Source organism: Martes martes (assembly GCF_963455335.1).
Source record: "Martes martes genome assembly, chromosome: 2".
Lineage (NCBI taxonomy): Eukaryota > Metazoa > Chordata > Mammalia > Carnivora > Mustelidae > Martes > Martes martes.
The window spans coordinates 181,587,666-181,612,898 of NC_137889.1; the positions used below are offsets into that span (position 1 = coordinate 181,587,666).

General features: G+C 38.0%; 1 protein-coding gene across 2 annotated transcripts in view; it reads right to left on the reverse strand.

The window, feature by feature from the left end:
* CHIC2 (cysteine rich hydrophobic domain 2) overlaps positions 1 to 23,332 on the reverse strand; it is a 56,240-nt gene extending 32,908 nt beyond the window's left edge. The window contains exons 1-3 of one of the 2 annotated variants that reach the window (XM_080796481.1): positions 18,383 to 19,236; positions 3,572 to 3,626; positions 3,269 to 3,424 (exon numbers count right to left, since the gene is read on the reverse strand). In XM_080796481.1, the coding sequence (XP_080652607.1) occupies positions 3,269 to 3,424; positions 3,572 to 3,626; positions 18,383 to 18,423 (252 nt within the window). In that variant the 5' untranslated portion in view covers positions 18,424 to 19,236. Of the gene's footprint in view, positions 1 to 3,268; positions 3,425 to 3,571; positions 3,627 to 18,382; positions 19,237 to 22,776 lie in introns of those variants that run through there. The other variant, XM_080796480.1, reaches the window with a different exon arrangement.
* Between the last annotated feature and the right edge of the window lie 1,901 nt (positions 23,333 to 25,233).

Sequence of the window (25,233 nt, forward strand, 5' to 3'; positions counted from 1 at the left end):
GTCTTAAGAATCTGAGACAATTCTAACCATACTCTACATCACAAATGAGGACAAATGATCAGGCAGGGTTTTAGGCTTTATTTATACTAGTACCTCTCAGTCAAGAGTTCCTACTCTTAACATGCAATACCTAGATAAAATTCTAGGAATCTATGAAAGTGGATGAAACAAAAATTCATCTTCATTTTCACTAACCTCTAACTGGAATGTGGTATAATTTCCTTAGGTTACGAATGTATGTAGCTAACTGCGGTAGAATAAACTGGACCTCTATTTCTATCACTCACAGAAATCAGATTTTTCCTATCACATTATATTACCATAGATTCTCTGCTATCTTATTTTGTATGCATTAATAAACATTTACAAATAATATATTTGAGGGATCGTATTTTTAAGACTTCATTTGAGAGAAAGCAAGAAAGGGAGAGAGAGCACAGAGGGGAAGGAGAAGCAAACTCCTTGCTAAGCAGGCAGCCACAGGTGGGGCTCCATCCCAGCACCCTAAGATCATGACCCAAGCTGAAGGCAGATACTTAACCGACTGAGCCACCCAGGCGCCCCTAATTGAGGGGTTTTAGTACTTTAACTTTATTTCATATAACTGGCTTCCTTTGTAATCTTGTGGATTTCATTTAATACATTTAAAATACATTAAACATTTTGGGGCACCTGGATGGCTCAGCAAGTTAATCCTCTGCCTGTGGCTCAGGTCATGGTCTCAGGGTCCTGGGATCGAGCCCCGCATCGGGCCCTCCTCTCAGCTCAGTGGTGAGCCTGCTTCCCCCTCTCTCTCTGTCTGCCTCTGCCTACTTGTGATCTCTCTGCCAAATAAATAAATAAAATCTTTAAAAATAAATAAATAAAATACATTAAACGTTTTAAAATACAAATAAAACATTATTTAAGAGAGGGTTCATAGGCATCCCTTGAACACCAAAAGGATCCATGACAAATAAAAAGTTAAAAATTCCTGCTCTAAATTATCCTGCTCCCACTGTACACAGCACCACTTCTTTCAGGGTAACTAACACCTTCATACATGCATGAAATGTCACTCTCTCCATGGGTATATAATAGTTTACACCCAAGACACAGAAATGCACAGCTTTTTATTTGACAATAATTATATTTGTTTGCACTCACTAGATTGTAAAGTCCACATAAATTTTAATTATATACATACAAAGAGAGACCATAGACTGAATACTACACTGTTAAATGAAATGTGCTTTCCGAAACTATAGAGAATAGCCTAAAAAAAAATCAATCTAACCTACGATTCAAATAAAAAGGAATTTAATGAAATCATCTGAAAAATGATCTTATGTTACTAAAAATGCATGCAGAGGAATAGAAAGTTAAGTTTTGTTTTCTAAATCCTATGTTGTGCACATATTGCAATATCTTGTTTTCTCATTTAGAAAGTAAAAAACAGGAGCATCTGGCTGGCTCAGTCGGTTAAGCATCAGACTCTTGATTTTGGCCCAGGTGGTGATCTCAGGGTTGTGGAATCGAGCTCCATGCTGAGCTTTGCCCTTAGCAGGGAGTTTGCTTGAGATTTTCTCTCTCTCTACCCTTCCCCCTGCTAGCTCTCTAAATAAACAAATACATAAATCTTCAAACAAACAAAAAAAAAGGATCTCAAAATCTCAAAAAAGCTAGATTACACAGATTTCTAAAATAAGATTCTTATGATTTCTCGGGTTAAGTAATAGCAAACTGCCAACCAAGTGAGATATAGAAATCACTTTTTTTTTTTTTTAAGATTTTATCTATTTTCTTCAAAGAGAGAGAGAGAGCACAAGTAGAGGGGAGAGGCGCAAGGAGAGGGAAAAGCAGGCTCCCCACTGAGCAGGGAGCCCAACTCAGGGTTCAATCCCAGGACCCCAAGATCATGACCTGAGCCGAAGGCAGATGTTTAACCAACTGAGCCACCCATGTGCCCCTATTTTGCCCATTTAAAATAGTTATTTCTTACAGTTGAGTTTTGAGAGTCTGTTGTCAGGTATATAACCAAGTATATTTCTCTAGTCTAGGCACCCTAAGACAGCAGTCATTTAAACAATGAAAACGCCCTAACAGCAGGAGGGAGTGAGAGGATCCAAACTCCAAGAGCAGCAAATTTCAAGGGACAACTGAAAATTAAAAAAAAAAAAAAAAAAAAAAAAAATTGTGATCTGAAGAGGATGTGGTCAGAAATATGGAGAAAAAAAGAAGAAATATTTTTGGAGAAAAAATGAATATGAGTATTACAGTAAATATTACAAAATTAATCCTATTATAAAGGCATTATCTCCTTCTTATGTATAAAATGTATTAGTGAAATTTTTTCAGTAGGAATATACTACTTACAGAAATCAAGAGACAAACAGAATTTGCTTTTCCATATTTCTATCATTATTTGATGATAAAATGAAATGAAGCCACACAAATCATTCATTTTCAATAGTATTTCATTTTTATACAAACTGTTACCACAATTTTTTAAAACTTTAACAAAAATGTAATGTGTTCCATCTAGAACAATTTGACATATCTTTACGCATATCTCAGAAATTTTTCATTATAAGCACTCAAAATTATGACTCTTTAGATCATTTTTTCTGATTACAGAATCATTATGTACTCATCTCAGAAAATTTGTAAAATACAAAAGAAAAAATTTCTTAAAAAGAAACCAGAATTCCCCATAATCTTACCAACTAGAAATAAACACTGTAACCATGTTATTTCTTCTATGGGTACTACCATAAATATTAGTAATAATGCTATTAGTCAATATCTATTAGATACTTTGAGCTATTTTGCTAATAGCTTTACATACATTATTTCATTTTATACTTACAACAATCCTATTCAAGCAGGTGGGTGAATACTACCATTTTACAGATAATTAACTAGAGATTAAAGAGGTTAGGAAACCTGCTTAGAGTCACAGAGATAACTGGTAGATCTGAACCCAGCATCTCAAACACTATGCTATACCACTATGAATGTATATAGAGAGAGAGAATGTTGTATTCTCTTCTACTCTTACATAACTTCCTAGGTCATAAAAATTATGAATGAAATTTATAATTAAATTTAATATAACAGCATGTGGACATACCATAATTTATTTTATCACTCCTCTACTGGATCAGACCATTCTTTATAGTTTTCAGCATCATATGACTCGTTCAATACAAAAAAATAAAAACTAGATGAATGCAAGACTTGCTTGTCGACTTCTAAATTTAAATTAAAATATATTAATTCAACTTACTCTTTTACTGAGGCAAATAACTGGCCACATACTGCAACCTAATGTGCAGCAGCAACAAAGGCAGCCACAAAGTAGCCAACGTACATTAACAGGAAGGTTCTTCTTAAGACAACTGTTAACTCTGTTGATGCTGGCTTTAAATTCTTCGGGAGCTACCTAAAGAAAAATTTTAAGAAATAACAACACTGCAATATTAATGTCAATAAGCATGTCTCATTAACATAATTGTTTTTATAATTTGTTAGGAAAAGACTTTACTTTTGAAGTATATAAATAGTACCTAAGTAAATGACAGACACTCACTTTTCCAGTTAATGAAGAAGGGAATTCTGATTCAAATTTGTTGCTCAGTCCAAATCTATTTTTAAAAAAAGAAGAAAAATATGTCATTACACATCATTGTTGGAAAAAAGCCATCTAACTTAATCAAAGGTCAAGTAAACAGATTCTACTTGATACACAAAGTAACAATGGAAATTTGAAACACAAAAACACTGTAATCTGCAATGTATGAAATGTAACAAGCAATTTTAGCAGCTGAATAAAAACTTTTGTATAAGAGGCTGAAAATACAGAAAAATTACTTCTTTGGGGCTCTATTTATAAACAAAATATTAATGTAATGGAAAAAAATACAATTATCCAACTTTGTAAAAATTACCGAGATTCTTCCAACTAAGTACCAGAAAGCTACGATCTCTGCTATTGATTATTCTTTAGGTCAAGAGCCCGTGTTAACAGTCAATAAAGCCATAACATATCTAAGAATGCAAGTTCATCGGCTGGCATTTTCTGAGACCAGCATATTGTTGTTGCAGCCAGAAAATGCTAAAAAACATCTGGAACAATGTGATAGCTGCCTGCCTACTTAAACTCAGAAGTACAACACTTGTTATATATGAAACCCCAAAGAAATGGAACTGATGTAGTACATTTTAGTATCTTTAAGCTTTTAAATGTTTGTAAAAATCATGAGGATGGATTGGGCACTTGACTATTTCTTTGTGTAAGTTATTAGGAAAGAACAAAATACTCAAGGACACATTGGTAATGGCTCATTGCACCTAGAAATAAAAATTGAGATACTTAAATATAACTTTTGTTGGATCCAAAAAAAAAAAAGCCAAAATTTTTTTCAGTTTTAATGACATACAATAAATAATAAATAAATGATAAGAGGCTGAAAGTTAACCAGCACTAAAGAAAAAAATGATTCATTTAAAAATATTTGAGCTACCACCTATGCCTTAAAAACTAACTTCAAAGCATACTATTTTAATATTTTTTTCCCTAGCTTTGAATGTTACTAGTGGAGATGAGCAATGGTTTTTAATTTTAACAGGTCTCCTGGGTACACACAGGCAATAAAATCAGAAGTAAAACTGTAGGGAAAAGTAGGGAGGGAGAAATAGAAGGAGAGAGGGAGAGAAGAAATAAAGAAGAAAGTAAGCACTGACAAAGCACTACCAACAGTTGTCTCATTTACCATTCAATACCTATTGTCAATCCATTAGATGGTATAAAAGAAAACGAAGACATGTAGACATGTGTTATATCTACATCTGCGCCTATTTCCTCAATTATGGTTAAAAACCATAACCAATTATGGTTAAGAACCAATTATGGTTAAAACACGAATTGCTTCAGAAATGATAAAAGATTTAAACTTTTTTCAAAGAATGGCAAATATGACAAGATAAAATACATTAAACTTAACCTATTTTACTCTTACCTATTACAAGTTTTCAAATATACTAGTACTTAAAGAAAAGAGAATTCATTCAAATCACAACCGCTGAATACCTTCTACATGGTACTTCAAGATAACAAGATCCTACAACAGAAGACTTACATCACAGTCCTTATCACATATCATAATTATGTTTACAAGCCTAACTCCCTACTGATAAATGAGTTGTTTATGGGTAGGTATGGTATATTAATTATCTTTATACCCTAAACATCTGGCCCAATGCCTGATACTCAATAAATATTTGCTGAATAAACTAATCAATTTCCAAAACAGAAAATATGTCTACATTCCACTAACAGATCATTGCAAATTTCCACACCATTGTTCTCTCTTCCTCTGATGCCCATGATTTCTGTTTCCATCACATTGTTTCAAATCCCAACCATCATTTTCAGCCTTCCAGGTCACTCCTTCCGTGCCAGAGATCCACAAAACCACCCTCAGGTTTGATGATTCACTAGGAGGACTCACATGACTCAGTCTATAGTTGTATCCACAGTAAAAGGATACAAAGCAAAATCAGCAAAAGGAAAAGGCACATAGGGCAAAGTCCAGAGGAAACCAAGAGTAAGCTTATAAGAGTCTCTTCTCAGTGACAACACAAGGAGGTGCTTAATTCTTACAGCAACTAGTTTTGACAACATGTATACAATACTGTCTACCAGGAATGCTCATTAGAGACTCAGTGCCCAAGGCTTTTATCAGGAACTGGTAAACATGCACCCTCTACTTAACTTATACTAAAATTCCAGATTCCCAGAAGGAAGGCAGATGTTCAGTATAAAACACATGGTTTGCTCAAACTGTTTAGGCTCAGTGAACCGTTCTTACCAATTTTGGGAATACTGGAGACCCTCCTAAAGTCTAAGTTCCCAGATTTCAGCCAAGAGCCAACACTGCAAACAAGTATTTCTAAGCGCAGCAGTCTGGAGCCTGCTATGTTAACTCTTTTCACTACACCTTCCTACTCTCTAAGGACACTTTAGACTCTTGTCTTCACCCCAGTTAGAATTACCTGTGTCTTCAGTGTATTTACCATCTTTCTCAATGGAGGCAAGCTTTCTAAAAGCAAACCATTTGCTCCTGATTGCATCCCCTCCAGTCTCCTCTGCAATCCACTATATTGTTCCCTCTCTTTTGGCTCCTTACAAACCAACCTGTAAGTCCACCCAGCTAAGCTCTATTTTCTTTTCCCTTAATGTATGAGGGCATCTACCTCTTCTCCTTCCCATCCAGTATCTTCAAAGAGTCCTCACATTTACTATCTTTATCTCACCTTTCATTCATTATTCAAACTACCACAATCCAGACTTTAATCCACATTTCTTTACTCATGAGACTGCTCAACAGGGTAGTTAAAAACAACTCCTTTCGGCAGGTCCTCCTTCTTAGAGCATGCCTTCTCCCAGCAAAGAGCTTGAGTATTAAGAGTAGGGAATGTCTTATTTGGCACAGGATACAGCAAATACATCCCTTGCAGTGCCTTTGATTTCTGCCAGGCTTTTTGTATAGTATATGTATCTCCTATGTTATTAGTTTGCAAACTTCATTTTTTTAAAGATTTATTTTATTGAGAGAGCTTTTGTTTATTTGTTTAATTCTAGGCCAACGAAAACGATACTGACAGATAAAGTTTTAAGAAGATCATCTTATTTTATTAAATGTATAAGGAAAGGCATACTTCATATTGGTTAATGTAACTCCAGTATCACCTTAAATGGTTTTGATGCCACAGAGGTTACTTAGTTTTGATACTACCTTAGTCCCAGTTTGGGGAGTGTTTTGTTTTGTTTAAGTTTGGCAGGAAGTGGGGTCTGTTAGCAGTGAAAATGAGATGTATGTTTTACCTTAATTCGACAGCATTATAAATTAGTTACTTTTATCTATTATGCTCTCCAAGTTTAAAGTTTTTAAATACGGCAAAGACTGACTTCCTTTATTCTAAATCAAAGTACAATGAGCCCTGCGCAGGACCAAAAAAGCCAAATTTTACCATATAAAATGATAATTTGGTATGCTTGAAAGAAGAGTAATGGGTAGGAAGCCAAACTCTCTTCAAACTTAATAATCTAACATTGCATTAATCCAAAAAGCTGCAAGTAGCACTTAATAATTTCAAAAGATAAGATTCAAGGTGGGTAGAATCTAATTCAGTTATCTACAAAGAATAATCTGTAAATAAAACTAAAAAATATTTGGCAGGAGGTCTTACGATGGAAAATATCATGCATCATGAGTGGAACTTTTAATTATTCCAAACATTCCAGAAACCAATTTGGCATTACAGATATTTAGACCTTTGTCACAGTAATTTTTCTCTCAGAAATCCAGCTTAGAAAATAATCTCTCAAATAAATAAATTGTTAAAAAAAATGAAGTTTGCAAACTAATAACAAAGAGTATACATACACTATAGTATTAAGTAAAAAAGAAAACACAAAACTGCACATACAGTGTGATCTCAACTGTAAAAAAAGAAAACTTACAAAATAACAGAAACTTTCAGAATACAATTTGATAATATATAAAAGTCAAAAACATATTCATACCTTTTGACCCCGGGTACTAATGGGTCAATTCTACTTCTAGGAATGTATCAGAAAAAAATAGTTACAGTTGGCACAGATATGTTAACGAATAATGAAGTCTTCTACAGTGTTATTTTGGTAAGGGCGTATTATACATTTTATTTGTTATTTCTTAAATTAAGATTTAATTTTCACATGTATAACTGTTGCTAAATAAATATTTTAAAAGCATTTTATAATATATAATGCCATCATCATAATCACTACTGAATCTATTATTTGGTATTAACTAGGTAATTTATCATAAATAAACAGGGAGTTTGGTTTCACTAATCAATAGTTTCCCTGAATGTATTTAAACCTTTTCTATAATTCAAGACCATACAATCTCCAGTCCTCTTTACTTCATTTTTAATTCTTCCATGTTCCATGTATCTCCTCATATTAATGCCTCTTATAATTCACTAATGCATTGTTATTTGGGGCAGAATTATGTTTCACTCTTGTGATGAATTTTACCTTTTAAATACAGAACTGCAAGAATTTGATTTCAACTTGTTTTGCTTTGTGCTTATTTTCTCTTGCTTCTCAGTTACAGTGCTATTTTTAACAGTGAAAGTTCTAAAATAATAAAAATGTCAATTATACTAATTATAATACATCAATTTGAAAAGACACTGTACAACTCAAAACCAAGTATACTAGAGAGTAGCCCGTCATTCTGAGTGCCTGACTGGGAGCTCCCAGGTGCTCTGGTGAATCTGACCACAAATGGGCATCTTATCTAAGAACAGCTAATCCCTGGGCTGGTTAGCAGCATATGGGATGGCAAGGCCCAACAACGCCATCCAACCTGGACAACATTAACTAACTCAATCTGATAGCAGAAGTAAAGAATAAGCTGAAACCAATAGTAAGCAGACACTATGAGACAGAGGAGAAAAGCAGTCTGCCAGTTCACACTGCAACAGCAAAAGCTGGAACGGAAAGTAGTAAGTCACTGTGACAGACACTAGATCAGGGAGCAAAGGACACATGCTGTTGAGAAAAATAACAGAAGAACTTCATAACCAGACTGCACTGTGTCCATAAACAATAATATTCCAGGCTCCTTGAAGCCTGGCTGTACAATGGCAAAGCTTCCTGCCTTCCTTAGTATCCATGAATTCTTATAATAAACTTCCACTGCTTAAGGTCCCCTAAGTGGTTCTGTTCTTTGAAATCTAATAGAGCCTTATATTTCATACTTTAAGAACTCATAATGATACCAGCAACTGTTCCCAATATGTTAAATGAAAAATGTAGAATACAAAATAAGTATGGTCTCAATTTTTTTTTTTAAGATTTTATTTATTTATTTGACAGACAGAGATCACAAGTAGACAGAGAGGCAGGCAGAGAGAGAGGAGGAAGCAGGCTCCCACCAAGCAGAGAGCCCAATGCGGGGCTTGATCCCAGGACCCTGAGATCATGACCTGAGTCTAAGGCAGAGGCTTTATCCCACCGAGCCACCCAGGCGCCCCTGGTCCCAATTTTTTAATAAAAATACTTACATATATGCATGGAACAATTTAAAAAGTTAATCCATCAAAATATTAATCATGGTTAATCACAGGCAATAAGCTTTATCGGTGATATTTCATTTTCTTTATTTCCTGGTTTTCCAAAATTTCTGTAACATATATTGCTATTTTAAACTAAACAGGGGCTCCTGGGTGGCTCAGCTGGTTAAGTGTCCGACTCTTGATTTCGGCTCAGGTGGTGATCTCAGGGATGTGAGACTGAGCCCCACTTTCACCAAGGAATCTGCTTATCCCTCTCCCTCTGCTCCTCCCCCCCAGCCCCCACTCCCGCTCCCTCTCACTTGCACGCTCGCTCTCTCTCTCTCTCTCTCTCTCTAAAATAAATAAATAAATAAATCAAGTATTTTTTAAAAATCCCTAGAAAGAAAAATTAAATAAGGATGAGAAACAATACACCAAAATATTAAATGACCTTAGTCTCTTGGTGATTATAGACAGTTTATTTTCTGCTTCACTGAGATGTACTACTTCCCAGTTTTAAAATAATCTTTGTTTTTCATTATAATTAGAAAAAGCATTTTTTTTTAAAGATTTTATTTATTTGAGAGAGAGCACAAGCCTGGTAAGGAGCAGAGGGAGAAACAGACTAGAGCAGGGTGAGAGGCAGAGAAAAAGAGAATCAGACTCTCTGCTGAGCAGAGAGCCCAAGCGGGGCTTGATCCCACAACTACAGGATCATGACCTGAGCTGACGGTAGACATTTAACCAACTGAGCAACCCAGATGCCCCGAAAAAGGATTTTTTCTAAAAAAAGAAAAAGGAGGGACGCCTGGGTGGCTCAGTCAGTTAAGCAGATATCTGACTTTAGTTCAGGTCACGATCTCAGGGTCCTGGGATCGAGTCCTCCACCCAGCCCCTTGCTTGGCGGGGAGCTTGCTTCTCCCTCTGCCTGCTGCTCCTGCTTGTGCTCTCTCTTGCTCTGACAAATAAATAAATACAATCTTAAAAAAAAAAAGAAAGAAAAAGGATTAAACCTAAAGTAAAAAGCAGATGATTAAAGAGACTTTGTTTTGTTTTTAAAGATTTTATTTTTAAGTCATCTCTACACCCAACATGGGGCTTGAACTCACAGCCCCAAGGTTAATTAAGAGTCACATGCTCCGATGTCTGAGCCAGTAAGCCAGGCACCCCAAAGGGGTTTTGTTTTTAAATCAGACTAAAGAAATACATGTGCAACTGACATGCCTAGATTTCAAAATAATTCTACTTTTAAAGTATATTGTAGCATACATTCTTTAGGATTTTTAAAGTAAGTTTAAATATATAATAGGTATATCATAAAGAATTTAGAAATTACAGAGAAAAAAATAATTTCTAATTCACAACAGTAGAATCTCAGAATCTGAGAGTTAGAAAAAAGAGTTATCCTTTAGTCCAAATATTTCATTTTACAGATGAAAAAACTAATGCCTAAGAGAAGGAACTTAACATGTAGGACCTAGTCTAGAGCCTTACTTTCTTGAACCCAAGCCTGGGACAATTTCTACTACAGGACAATGCCTCTAGTTAAGAAACTTCTAGATTGAGGAAATATTTGAGAATTGGAGGGGGGAAAAGTTCTTTTTCCATCAAACAAATTATAAAATTACAATTAGCGCAAAATAAATGTTAACATTCTCATATGGATCTAGAAAAATAAAATGTTTTTCAGCTTTTCACATTTGTACCTAAAATCCCAAGATATATACGATTTATAAATGTTTGTGTTGATGAATAATACAGAGAATGCATAAATTTGTTGCTTTGGTTCAATAAAATAAAAGAAGCAATTAAGCAAACAGACTCTGGAGCTAGGCAGACTGCCTGGAATGAAATCTTGACACTGCCATTTACTAGATGTGCCACTTTGAGCAAGTTGAGTTATCTTTTCTGAGCCGTTTCCTTATTCATACACCAGGGATAATAATAGTGCCTGACTCATTAAATAATATAATAAAGCACCAATAGTGAACGGCACAAATGTTGTATGTTCAACTGCTTTTATTATTATAAAACAACATAAATGTCTGGTATGTTTTTATCATGGTTATCATTCTTCTAGTAAAGTGGGCAATATCATTTAACAGCCACTATGGAAAACTTGATACATTAGAGAACGCCCTAATATCAATGACTTCACAAATATCCCCTTCAAACAGCTTAGCAAAGAGAATAGCCAATGATTAAATTGGCTAGTGTTAATGGTGAAAGATTTTCCAACTTTTTGCCAACCTCTTCAAGGTCAGGGGGTGGTATGAAGGAAACAGGGTACCCAGGGAGGTGCTATATTAAATGCCAGGCAAAACTAAAGAGTTACAAACCCTGCAAGCTAATACGGGCAAGCATCGGGCCACAAATCCAGGCAGGTGAGACAAAGGCTGAAAAGCACAAAGAAGTTACCATGGTAAATATGGAAGAAAAATACAATGGAGAGACACATGCCCAAGTTCTAATCCTGGTTCAGAAAGCAGCTAGGTACATTGTCTTAGAAAACAAATCTCCCTTCTGACTTTATTTGCTCTAGGTAAGACAAACTGGCCTCTCAGGGTCATATATAGCCCAAAGGTCAAATGTTTTTAAGGAAAACAAAATTAGCAAGGCTTTCTGAATTCACATTTTACAGGTGGGACAGCTGCTGTAAACCAGGAAGAAAGTTTCAAACATTATTCTTGTCAGAAAGTTTCTGTTTTTCTCCTTTCAAGAGAAGACTGTGCTCTTTATCAAGTATGCCTCATCTCACCTTTCTGAGAAAACAATTATGAAAAAAGAAGAGTAAGTGGACATGAATGAGTTTTAATTTTAAATGTGGGGGGTTATTAAGAAGACAATTCTGAAAAGAAAAAAGAAAATAACTGTGAAAGATGTGAAAGTGAATGAACTGGCCAGCTGGCTCTCCGGAGGGAATATTCCAGGAAGTGGAACCAGCCAGTACAAAAGCCCTAAGCCAGGAGTGTGCCTGGAGAATAGAAAGGAGGGTGGTGTGACTGGAGTGGGGTAATCAAATCACAGAATAGTAGAGGGGACCCTTGGGTGGCTCAGTCAGTTGAGCATCTGACTTGATTTCCACTCACGTCATGATCTCAGGGTCTGGGATCCAGCCCCACCTCGGGCTCCCCGCTCACTGTAGAGTTTGCTTGAATTTCTCTCTCTCCCTCTCCCTTTGCCCCTCTCCAACCCACACTCATGCTCTCTCGTGCTCTCTCTCACACACTCTCTCTTGAAAATAAATAAAACTGTTTAAGAAAAAAAAGAAAGTAGTAGAAAAGAAGTCAGAAAAGTAACAATGGGTCAAGATAACATAAGGTCGTGTAGGCCACTAAAAGGGATATAAACTCTGAGGATGGGAAGCTTTGCGGGGGGGCTTGATACAAAAAAGAGACAGGATCTGATTCATGCTTTAAAAGGATCGCTATGGGAGATGTACTAAGAAGACTGTAAAGGTTGAGAGGCAAAAAAAAGAGAGAAGAAGAGTATTAAGGGTACAGCAGAAGAGAGATGGTGACAACTCATACCAGTAACAGACATAATAAAAAGTGGCCAAATCTTGAAAACATTTTGAAGCAAAACCAATGGATGATTTCTTCTTCTTCTTCTTTTTTTTTTTTTTTAAAGATTTTATTTATTTATTTGGGGGAGAGAGAGAGAGCACAAATAGGAGGAGCAGCAGGCAGAGGGAGAGGGAGAAGCAGGCTACCACAAAGCAGGGAGCCCAATGCAGGGCTGGATCCCAGGACTCTGAACCCAGGGATCATGACCTGAGCCAATGGCAGATACTTAACCGACTGAGCCACCCAGATGTCAAGAACAGGTGATTTCTTGACAGCTCGCATGCAGTGAAAGAGAAAGAGAGACCTTAAGTATGTGTCAAAAATGTTTTTAGTCTAAGCAAATAGGATGCCAGATCTGCCATCAACTGAGAATTAGATGGCTGCAGTTGAAATTGATTTGGGGAAAAGATTATGAAATCAGTTTCGGGTATTTTGGATCCTGAGACACTCAACCTATACAAATCTAGACTCATAAGATTTTATCTTCCTACAGATATGACAAGACCTATAAACATGAACTAGAAATTTCAGATTCAAAATAAAAACATCAGCTGTGCAGATGACAAGTGAAGACAGCACTTATTTCCTAATGTTGAACTCTGAGCTCAATGGAATCAGCTTTTTAGCTATTTTGGTTGATGAAGTCATGACTATAGAGGAAATTAAGATATCAATTCATAAAAGCCACACTTTAAATTCATCTGGCTGCCTCAATATACATCTGAGTATCAATGTGGCTCACGGAAGAAGGGCTAGAAAGTGTTTACCTGTGTTTACCCCGAAGATACAGAACCCTTAAAGTTGGAGACATATATATGAATCTCAGAACACATCTAAAAATTTTAACTGTGTGATCAAATTTTGAATATATGGGTTCATCCAGCTCTGTGAAAATACAATCTTATTAATAAACTAGTGAAATCAAAGGCTTAATTATTTAAATCATTTATTAATTCACTCTATCGTAAACCTCATCACTATACAGTTCTATAATATTCTAGCATTAGAATTTTACTAATTTTCAATTATTAAGATTTTATTTTCAAGTATTTACAGATGATTACATATGTTGTTAAACAATGGAAGTTATGTAAATATATACTGATTAAAGTTCATGGTATTAACCTCTGATGACACACAAATTCAACTAATCTAACTCAACTATCTAATTTATACGTATGTTAGAATATTCTTCACACTTACATTAATCTTATGAGGAACACAATAATGATAACTTGTGTTCATTTAAGAAATAATAAATGGTTGAACTGGATTATAAACTACCAAAAATACCAATTTCAAGGGACATCTACAATAGTTTAGAAAGGGCAGAAAAAGAAGGCTGGGTACACAGTAATTCCTTTATTACACTATCCAAGGACTCCACTACAACTACAACACAAGATCAAAGAGAAAAAAAAAAGGAGCTCTAGCAGGAAGCATACACACACAATCAAAAAAAAAAACCAAACAAACCAAAGATAGGTTACCCCAAGTCTAACCAACTCCAACCTAAATAAGTTTAGGTTTATTTAGATAGCAGGATTTTACATAGATGGCAGGATGGAGAAGAGCTTAAGGAAAAAAATCATTTGTCTAGGACTCTGCGAGAAAATCTCAGCCCTTGTATATTCGTTTTAGTTTTAAAGTGTAAAGACTTAAAAAGCACAGCCCTTCCCTCAAATCTAATAAACAGATCATTGTCAAACACCACACATCTTGTAACTAAAGGATAAGACTTTAAAAAGTTCCTCACTTCAAATGTCTGATCTTGGGGGAAAGACCCTTTCCACTTCTGGCACACGCTGTTCCTTTGCATGCTAACTGCCCTGTGGTAGCAGAACAGGAAATGCAGGTATGTCATGGAGACAGTCTCCAGTCAACAGTAAGGGCAGCCACAGTTCTTAGACCTGACTCCTTACAATGCCAAAGCAAAAAACACAAAACAAAACACGAGATGGGAATGAGAATGAGATGGAAACGGGGAAAGGGATGGCACAAGCAGCCACTGCTGTCTTTCCGGACCTCACAGGAAAGCTGTGAAATTTGATGACTTATAGACAGAACTAGAACATCTCCTTTACCTAAAGACCAACACCACGATCACGTCTCCTCTAGACCATTCTATGGCCTCCTAACTCCTCTCTCCAGTTTCACTCTATTCTCTCTACAATCCTTTCTGCCCTACTGAGCTCATGAACCTCACGTCAAGGCACCATTCCCTTTACTCACTATACTCTGGCCACAGCACGCAAGTAGCCTTTCAGTTCCTCCGGCCAGCCAGACTTATTTTGCTGTTCTCCATACCTGGGATGCTCTTCACAGAACCCTTTCATCATTCCTAAATGTTACTCCTCAGAGAGCTTCTATCTAATCACATTATTTTCAGTCACAGAACTCTATTAGGCTCCTTCGAAGCAATTTGCTCAGACATAATTTGTCTCTTAACTATAAACTCTATGAGGGCAGAATAACCATGTTTGTTTTATTCATAACTATGTGTACCTTGTGTCTCAAATAATACTTAACACAAAATTTAGTAAAGGCTTGTTATATTACTTACCAGCAAACCTCAATAAGACAGCTGATAAGGAAGAATTAAGCAAAAAAAAATTCTCTGAGGAAACAAGTATCTTAAAACCCAAGTATTAAAATTCAAGCATCTAAATCCAGTACTCAGAACCAACTTCTCTCACTTTATTGCAGTTCTAATAATGCTGGCTGCCTCATTCCCAACCTATGGTTCATCCATCAGATAGGAAGAAGGTAAAACAAAGGAAAAGCCCACACATATGAAAGTTAAACTGAAGTGCCATTTAGAGGAGATCTTCAAACCCCAAAATACCTCAATGATCCCTAAGAATATCACTGTATACCAACCTGATAATACTGGCTTCTGATTAAATGTTTCAACTCAATCGAATAATTCTAATTTATGCTCAGGGTCTTATTTAAAAGCAGGAAGCATATGTTACCTTTTAGATGGATTTCCAAGAAACTGGTAAAGACTAGCCAAAAACTGTGCATGAAGGAATAAACACCAAAATATGTAATAAGCAATAATTTGCTTAATGTCTACTGTGGGTCCATGACATTAGATAAATTATTTTTGACTCCTACACCTAATCTCTGAGGTAGACATTATCCCTTTTGCAGATGAGAAAACTAAAGCTCAGAAAGTTAATGGTTACAGTTAGGTTACAGTTGGAAAGTACCTGAGAATTAAAACTAATCTGCTTAACATCAAAGACCATGCTCTTTCCAAATACCATCAATTGCTTCTAAATGTGTCTGGTATGATATGAGAATTGCCTAAGCTCTTACTAAAAATAAAAATTCCTAAATTCTTCTTAAAAATTCTGATTGGGGAAGTCAGAGCTAAGAATCTAAAATGTGTATCTTTTAAAATGCTCTTACTGATTCTAGTAATCAGGCAAGTTTAAGAAATTAATTGCATTGGGATTAAGCTAGACTGCCTGAACACTGAAAGTCTGGTTTAAGATCTGATTTTATAAATGGATTCTGAAACAAATAATGAAAAGTCACAAAAAAACTTACACAAAAAAGATACTAAAGGATACTTACAAGTATCTACTACTACATGTTATATTTAAAGCATAATTTTATTGAGAATAAAATCTTAAATAGCTTCAGATTAGAAAACAAAATCACAGATTCTATAGAGACTTAAAAGATTCCCTTCCAAGTATATACTTGGTCTAATATCCTGAGGCTTTAACCTATTAGGAATATAAACTCAAATTTGAGTTCAAGAGCAGCTCTCAAAGTAAAAATACTATTCTTTACGGGCGCCTGGGTGGCTCAGTTGTTAAGCGTCTGCCTTTGGCTCAGGTCATGAACCCAGGGTCCTGGGATTAAGCCCCACATCAGGCTCCCTGCTCTGCAGGAAGCCTGCTTCTTCCTCTCCCACTCCCCCTGCTTGTGTTCCCTCTCTTGCTTTGTCTCTCTGTCAAATAAATAAATAAAATCTTTAAAAAAAAAAAAAAGAATAGTATTTTTTTTAAAAGATTTTGTTTATTTATTTGACAGACAGAGATTACAAGTAGACAGAGAGGCAGGCAGAGAGAGAGAAGGGGAAGCAGGCTCCCCGCTGAGCAGAGAGCCCGATGTGGGGCTCGATCCCAGGACCCCAGGATCATGACCTGAGCCGAAGGCAGAGGCTTTAACCCACTGAGCCACCCAGGCGCCCCCAAAAAATACTATTCTTTAGAGAAATATTATTATTCAGAGCAGTGTTACTTAGAATAATAGTATTTGAGTAATTACCATCATAAATAATTTCATATAACTTATTTTTCACCATTTAGTCTCTGTATTCCACTTAGCTAGTCACATACAATTTTAAGAACCAGTCAGTTTTACATCTGTTAATGGGCAGAAATCCAACACTGAACTGTTCGGACTGAAACACCATGTAAATTTCAAACTCAAATACAATAAAAGTTTGAAACTTCAGTTTACTACCACATTCCTCATTTCTTCAAGAAAGTTTACCCACTGAGAAATTTTAGTAGTTGATCCAATTATTAAGCATTTTTTCCTTTGTATTATCAAAAGTACGTTCAATGCTATATTCTAAATCAAACCAATTTCCTTTCAAATAATAAGGAGTAAGAAAAATTTCGGGGGGGGGAGTCTTAATTTTACAATTTCCCCATAATTACCAAGTTTAGCTTAAAAAAAAGAGAACTCATTTATCTTCTGAATATGATTTTATAAGAGTTCTATTGTAAAATATTGTTTACCTTCAGTAGGAGGTTCAGGAAGGAAGGAAAACAGTTGCTTGTTTGGCAATTTCTGACAAGATCCAAAGATGTATGCACCTACCTCACTTATTTAGAGAACATTTTAGGACTTACAATATTCCAGACACTGTATTTAACAGTGGAGAAATAAGACCAATAAACACAATTCCTGCCCTCAAAGAACTTTACAGCTTTATGGAGAAACATCAAAGTAAGGTCTTCAAACCATGGGGTGCCCGGGTGGCTCAGTCAGTTAAGCATCTGCCTTGAGCTCAGCTCATGATCCCAGGACTCTGGGATCAAGCCCCGAACTGGGCTCCCTGCTCAGCGGGAGCCTGCTTCTCCCTCTCCCTCTGCCTATTGCTCCCCGTTTCTGCTCTCTCTGTCAAATAAATAAATAAAATCTTTTTAAAAATTCCTAAAAACAAAAACTTTAATCTTTAAAAATGGAATATGTCTTATAATCATGCTGGGGGGGGGGGGGGAAGGAGGTAAAAATTGTAAAGTTAAGGGGCACCTGGATGGCTCAGTGGGTTAAAGCCTCTGCCTTCAGCTCAGGTCATGATCCCAGGGTCCTGGGATCGAGCCCAACATCAGGCTTTCTGCTCAGCAGGGAGCCTGCTTCCTCCTCTCTCTCTGCCTGCCTCTCTGCCTACTTGTGATCTCTGTCTGTCAAATAAATAAATAAAGTCTTAAAAAAAAATTGTAAAGTTAAAAAAACTGCTTAATCAAAGTGATTCACGTTCAGATCTCCTGTTGCTAAGTACAGCATCTGATAGCCACCTTGAAATACTGATACATTTCAAGACAGACCATTTTTTTATTAAATCTACCATTTGAAAAGTCAAGGTGTTCTTGTGATATCTCCTATATAAGGATCTTATTGTACCCCAAAATAGTTTCCGAGTTTTTCATTTCAAGCCACATTTCTAAATCTTTCAATTTTCCACAGCATACCTGAGATGAAGACAAGCAAAGAGAGTGAGTTCCACAGCCATTGGTAAAAACTGGTGCTGAAGGATGAGGAATTATTTGTGGAGATGGTAGGAAGATTATACCTCAGAAGAGAGTACATGAAGATACAATAATTTAGTGAAATTAAAAGAGAATAACATTATTAGAAACAAACCTTAGCAAAGTAACTTGGCTCTATGACAGGGCTTAAGTTAGAAGTCAAAGGAAAGCCCCAAGAGTGACCATGATATGGGAGGGCATGAAGCGATACAGAAATAAATAATGTCAGTTATAGTGATAGATCAGTGAGGGAATACTGGCCTAAAAACTAGATTTAAATTCTAATTATTTTGATTAACATCCTTTAGCACTATCACCATTGCGAAAACTCAGTCTTCAATAATGATCACTATATCTTGTACAAATTTACTGAGAGGTTAAAAAAAATTCACAATTTTAAAATATTAACCAATCTGGCCCACACCACCTAATAAGTTAATCACTTTTCCCCTCCTCTTCATTACACAGTAAGACTCTCTCTCTCTCAAACACACACACACACACACACACACACACAGGAAATCTTTGAACTCAAGTGTGAACTGAAGTCTTTTAAATTACATGTACATAAATATTAAGGAATAATAGGAACTTATTTTCTTCTTCCTTCAAATACTACTTTCTCTCAAAATATGCTTCTGTTTATCTCCCTGCTGGAATTGCCACATTGCTCCATACTGCTACACATAAATCTAACAAAGAAAATTAATAAACTCACCCAGAAGGGATGTCAAAAAAGAATACTGATCATGATGAAAGTACAAAGTGTAAGTCTCATTTGCAGCCGATATAAAAATATGTGCAAGGCACCTGAGTGGCTCGTCGGTTAAGCATTCCACTCTTAGCTCAGGTCTTGATCTCAGGGTCATAAATTCACACCCCACGTTGGGCTCCACGCTAAGCATGGAGCCTACTTTAAAAATAAACAAATAACTAAAATGAAAATATCTGTATTAAAAACCACATTAAATGGGGCACCCGAGTGGCTCAGTCGATAAGCGTCTGTCTGCCTTCAGCTCAGGTCATGATCCCAGGGTCCTGAGATGGAGCCCAGCATTGGGCTCCCTGCTCAGTGGGAAGCCTGCTTCTCTCTCTCCCACTTCCCCTGTTTGTGTTCCCTCTCTCGCTGTGTCTCTCTCTGTCAAATAAATAAATAAAATCTTTAAAAAAAAACCCCACACACATTAAAGCAGACTTTGTTTAGACAAATTATTATTTTATATCTTCATATCTACAAAATCTGATTATGCCCCCAAACTGACCTGCTTGTGTAGTAGAAAATGGAAAGAAACTTACTTTCCCACAACACTATAATGACATGCCAAATCATGTCATATAAGAATACTTATATTATGTCATTATATCATGTCATATAAGAATACATGTCATATAAGAATATCCTATAATAGGATACATTGAAGTAGGAAGGGAAAATAGAGCAAAAATATTCAACTATAAAGGTCCACCCAAAAGTAGAAATCTATGAAAAACATGAGTGGCTGAATCTGTATCTTTTCAGATTGATCTGGATTAAAGATGATTCAGTTTGCACTATCATTTACTTCCAAACCAATAAGGAACGACTACCTTAAAGAGCACCTTAGTTTAAAAAAAAAAAAAAAACAAAAACAGGTGGGGTAGTAGCAGTTTTACCATAACTGTTTTACTAGTTCTTCCCATTTACATTTAGAGGCAAGAAAAACTGACCATGCTCAACAGTTATAGTAACCCATAAACACCAATTTCAAAAACCTTTTTAGGCACTAACTGGGCTACCAATTGGCATAGCATGCCTGTGAATTATACATGACAGAGTCATGTAAAAAAAACAGTTTGTATTACTATTACTCTACTTATCTATATCACCACAAAACAGGGCTAGGTTTTCAATAAAGATTCTTACTAATTTTCCCCAAAATACTCCACCTACCAATTTAAATATGTAAGCTGTTTAGAGATGGAAAAACAGGACTAAAGTCCATCACTGTTAGGTCTGAAAATGGTAGTTCTGATTTTTTATGACTATGCCTAATACTTACGTTTCTCAAAGTGGAAAACTAAGTGTGGAGGATAATTAATGAAGGTTAATATTTACTGAGCACAGTATCATATAATGTGATGATGAATTCTTGGCACAAACTGTCTAATTTAATCCTTAATAATCTTAAAAGTTAAGGACTATAATCTCTGTCTTAACTGAGAGTTATAAATAATCGATCCAAGTGGCAGAGGGTAGATTTGAACCCAGAGCCTCAAATCAACGTAATGGTGAAGAGAGGTAGTGATTGAGAGATCACAGAATTAACTTCCAATATAGAAAGGCATATTGCTTCCTGATGGCACATAATTCCTTCTCATACTCTGGAATAGTGGTTTTCATCCCTGGCTACACAGGAGAGTCACCTGTGGGACTTGTGGGGGGTGAGGGGGTAATCTTGCCTGGGGCCCTCACTTAGATACCTGGCATTCAATTGGCCTGGCCTGGGGAGAAGGCACCATTTTTTGTTCTTCTGCTTTTTTCATCTCTCCAGGTAATTCTAAAGGGCAGTAAGACTGAAAACTACTAATAATTCTTCCCCACCCTGTTAACCTAAGTACTCAACTACAATCAAATTTACTAATCACCTATTTTGTTCTGAGCACTTCATCTATTATATATTCTATTTGCCCAGCCAAGTGCTTAGTTTTTCTTTTCCTTAAACAGAGGAAACATTAGAACTATACCTGCACCTTTTTAAATAACAAAATTTTGCCAGCTGTTCTTTGACAAGAGGAATGCAGGAGGAAAGGCAGCGAGACAGCCTGAGAGAGTTTGAAAAACCCCTTCTTTAAGCATCCTTATACTCCTCAGGTAAAAAGGTCCTAAGAGTCAAACTAAAAAATTACATGGCAGGCTATGAGACTAAAAAAATTCCATGATGTATGTTAAAAAGAGATTTAATATCCATGATCTCTCTGAATTCTGCTGGAGGTGACAGTTAAAACACTAAGTAACTGCTACTGTGGTGATAAATCCCACAGTCTTCCCATGGCGTTGTGATTATGCAGTGTGTTTTTACCCTATAAGTCACCTGAACATAAACTTAACAGGTGCTAAAGAAATCAAAGCATTACATAAGCATATCCAAACAACAATATGGCTGGTCATAACACGTAGTGAGAAATGCAAGGATTTTGCTGACAATCTCATATGAGAGTCTTAGACTGTTTCACTGAAAGTTACTCACTGCACATCCCACTCACCCTACACCAAAAGTATAATGAAAACTGTTCCAGACAGTCTCAGACTTGCTGGCCCTTTTTTTAACTAAAAAGAAGTGTGGAGATACCTGACAAGCATGGAAGTTTGATCTAGGATTTGAACAGGAGATCTAAAATGAAGAATATAAACACTTCAAGTTGCACAAAACTCTGGACTTCTCACAGAAACATTACAAAACTTCCTGCTTCCGGACAGCTCATTATTTGGTTCAAGTCTTCACATTCCTCTATTAGTCATGACCTTTCACAAAGCTCTCATTCCTTATTGTCTGAATAATGCCGGACTTTTAAATGTTGCAAATCAGACTTACAGGAACCCTCATCGAATGAAGAAACCATCCCAGAGTTCATGCCCAGAGGAGACTTAGATTACAGAGAGCCCTCAGTAACCTGAGCAGTGTGTGTCCATCACGTAGATTTCTTTTTAAAAATTGGCTGTAAGCATACATCGCTATGCATATCTCAAATATACGTTCATCTATACATTCTTATCATATACGATCACAGGAACCTGCATTACTTCCGCAGAAATTTCCTCTGCAAGAAACTGGGAAGACCTGTAATGTGTGAAAGACACAGGCACAACGACAGTCAACCACTCATTACCAATTGTCACTGGGGTCTCATATGGCCCAGATCTGGCCACAGCTATATGTCAATAGGCTCAAAGGCACAGACGAGGAGCGAGAACCACAGGGTAAGTGGATGAGAAAACAAGGGGGAGGCACCTCATAAATACGTGTACTTCCACTCCGCAGCTGAAGGGGTGGCCCAAAGGGCAGACCCCAAAGAAAAACCTTCCCTCCTGGGATCCGTGACATCGCCGGGGCCTAAAAGGCCCGCTAAAGGGGGTGGGGGGGTTGGGGAGAAAGGGCAGTGTCTGTCCCCACTTCGGAGACCGAAACAAATAAAATTAAAGCAAGTTCTCACTTCCTGGTAGCCTACTCTTCCCGAAGGCCCCGACACAAGACGGACACCGCGGATAGAGGGCTCCCCAGGACCATGGGGGACGGGTGGGGGGACCCACCCCGGCCCTGCACCTCCCCGTCCTCGCCCTCCCCTCCTCCGGGCCTTACACGGTGACGTGACCGGAGCCGCGGACCACCACTGGGTCCGGCGAGTACTTGAGCAGCTGCTCCTCCAGGGCCCGCTCCTCGTCCTCCTCCTCCTCATAGATCTCGTCGAAATCCGCCATCCTGAGCCTCCAAGACCCCCTACTCAAAGGGGCCTGACTCCAAGGGCTGGGGCCGGGGGTACGGGCTGGCGAGGCGGCGGAGGCTGAGGGGGAGTCGCTGCCGCGGGCTCAGAGGCCGCGGAAATCGGTCTTGGCTGCCTCGGCTCCGGCTACAGAGGAGATGGGGTCCCGGCCGTCGCCGCCGCCATTATCATCAGCGATAACAACAACACAATGTCAACATCCGCCCAAAGGCCGACACCTCCACCAGTACCGCCGCTAACGCTGCCACCGCCGCCGCCGCCGTCGCCGCCGCCGCAGCAGCAGCAACTCAGGCAACCACAGCAACAGCCAGAGCCAGCCGCAGCGGGAGCAGCCGGCTACGGCATCGCGAGACTTCCCGGGAGAGCGGGCGGGCGCGTGGGCGCCGGTGTGCGCAGGCTGGCGGGCGGGAGCGCGCACGTGAGGCCTCGCGCGCTCCCAGGGCGCCTTGCTTCCTTCCTCCGCTCCCCACGCCGCCGACGACAACGCCTCGGGAGCGCGCTCCCCCCCCCCCCCCGCCTGCCCCGGGCGAAATCCCGCCCACCACCAAGTGGGTCGCGGTTCCGCAGGGAGGGCTGGATGGCTCGGAGGCGTTGACCCCCGACTCAAAGGACGGAGCTCGGAGTGTCCAATGGAGCACTTAGTCACCTAAAGTAATCTCGAATCAAAACAACTAAAAATAAAAACACTGGTTGGAATAGAGAATTTATAGTGTGCCTGCCTCTTCATCTAATAATTGAATCTCGCTTTTTGTCAGTTTCCTTAGTCTTGATGAGAACCAGAGTCTGTACTTTCCCAGTTTGAGGAGCCCAACAGAAACACTGCAAATATGTTTGTTCACTTTAATGCAGGAATTTTCAAAACATGTCCAAACTCAAACCTTGTGTCTTATCATCCCCTTAAACATAGTCCAATATATGAAGCCAATGATGCTGTTGTTTTTAGAAGAAAACTCACTGTAGTCATGCCACGAAACAAAATTGACACATTCTCTGGATTCCAGATTAAAAGATGCAGTTTCCTGCCCCAACTCCCTCATCAACCATAACCTGTTTGCTTCCGTTAAGGCTTTAGGGAATCCTTTTTCCTTCCTCACAGCTCCTCCCACCAAAGGGAAGAGTGGAGAAGGGAGGGGACGGGAGAATAGGGGAAGGGAAGGAAGGAAGAGTATAACAGATTTTACTTACCTGCTTAGACCACTAGTAAAGGCCTAAGGGTCACTTTGGATACTGAGTTTCATAGTCAAGAAACTGTCCAGACATACAAAAACTTCAGGAGCAGGAGTGAGCTCTGGAGTCCTGGATAATGAGTCCTGGATAATGATGATACACTATGGAGGCAGGAGAGGATAACCACCCTGGATCCAGTGCTGGTCAGACCATTCTCCAAGTACAGTATTCACATTCTAACTTTTCCCTTCAGATGGGTCAGTATTGACTTTGAGAAAATGCAAAACAGGACAATAAGGATAGCAAGAAATACCATTTTCTTACTGGAAATACTTGAAGGAAATGAGGGTAGCTAGCCAAGAAAAGATAAAGGGAAAACACAAGAGTTGTATCAGACTTGCTGTATGCCTCCCCAGAGGACATTTATTTATTCATTCATTCATTCATTCAACAAATATTTAGTGAGCTCTAACTACGTGTCAGGTACTGTGTGTGTGAAAGAGATACAGTCCCTCTAATCTAGTAGCTTATTTATCACTAAGGTGAGCAATTATAATTCCATCAAGTGCTCCCAGAGGAGTTTACAGAGGGTACTAACAAAGCACACAGAAGGCAGCTTGTTTGGTGGTTAGCAACGGGCTCCAAAGCTTGACTGCCTGCCTTTGAATCTCAACTCTGCCCCTTACCATGTGACCCTGAACAGGTCACTTAACCTCTCTGTTCCTCATGTGTGAAATGAGGATAAAACTACCTAACCCCACTGGTCTGCTCTGCAGATAGATGAAATGCTTAGAAGAGGGCCTGGCACACAGCAGCTATGGGGTAGCAATAAACAATGTCTAAGTTCCCTAATCCCACTAATCAGTTCTATGAGGATGAGCACAGTTGTTTGCATTGTTTAATGCTTTACAGTTTATGCTTTACGGTTAATGCTTTATGGTGAAGCACATACCTAACAAATCATTTAATAATCCCCAAGAACCCAATGAGGTAACCAAGGAGGATATAATTTCTTCCTTCACTTCAGAGACGCTATGTGACTTTCTCGTGGCCAAATGGCTATCTAATAGTCAAACTTAGGGCTTCGACTTCAAGGCACTGGTAAGCCAAGCTCCTGAATTTCCTTCTCCGCAGGACACAAGAGGCCA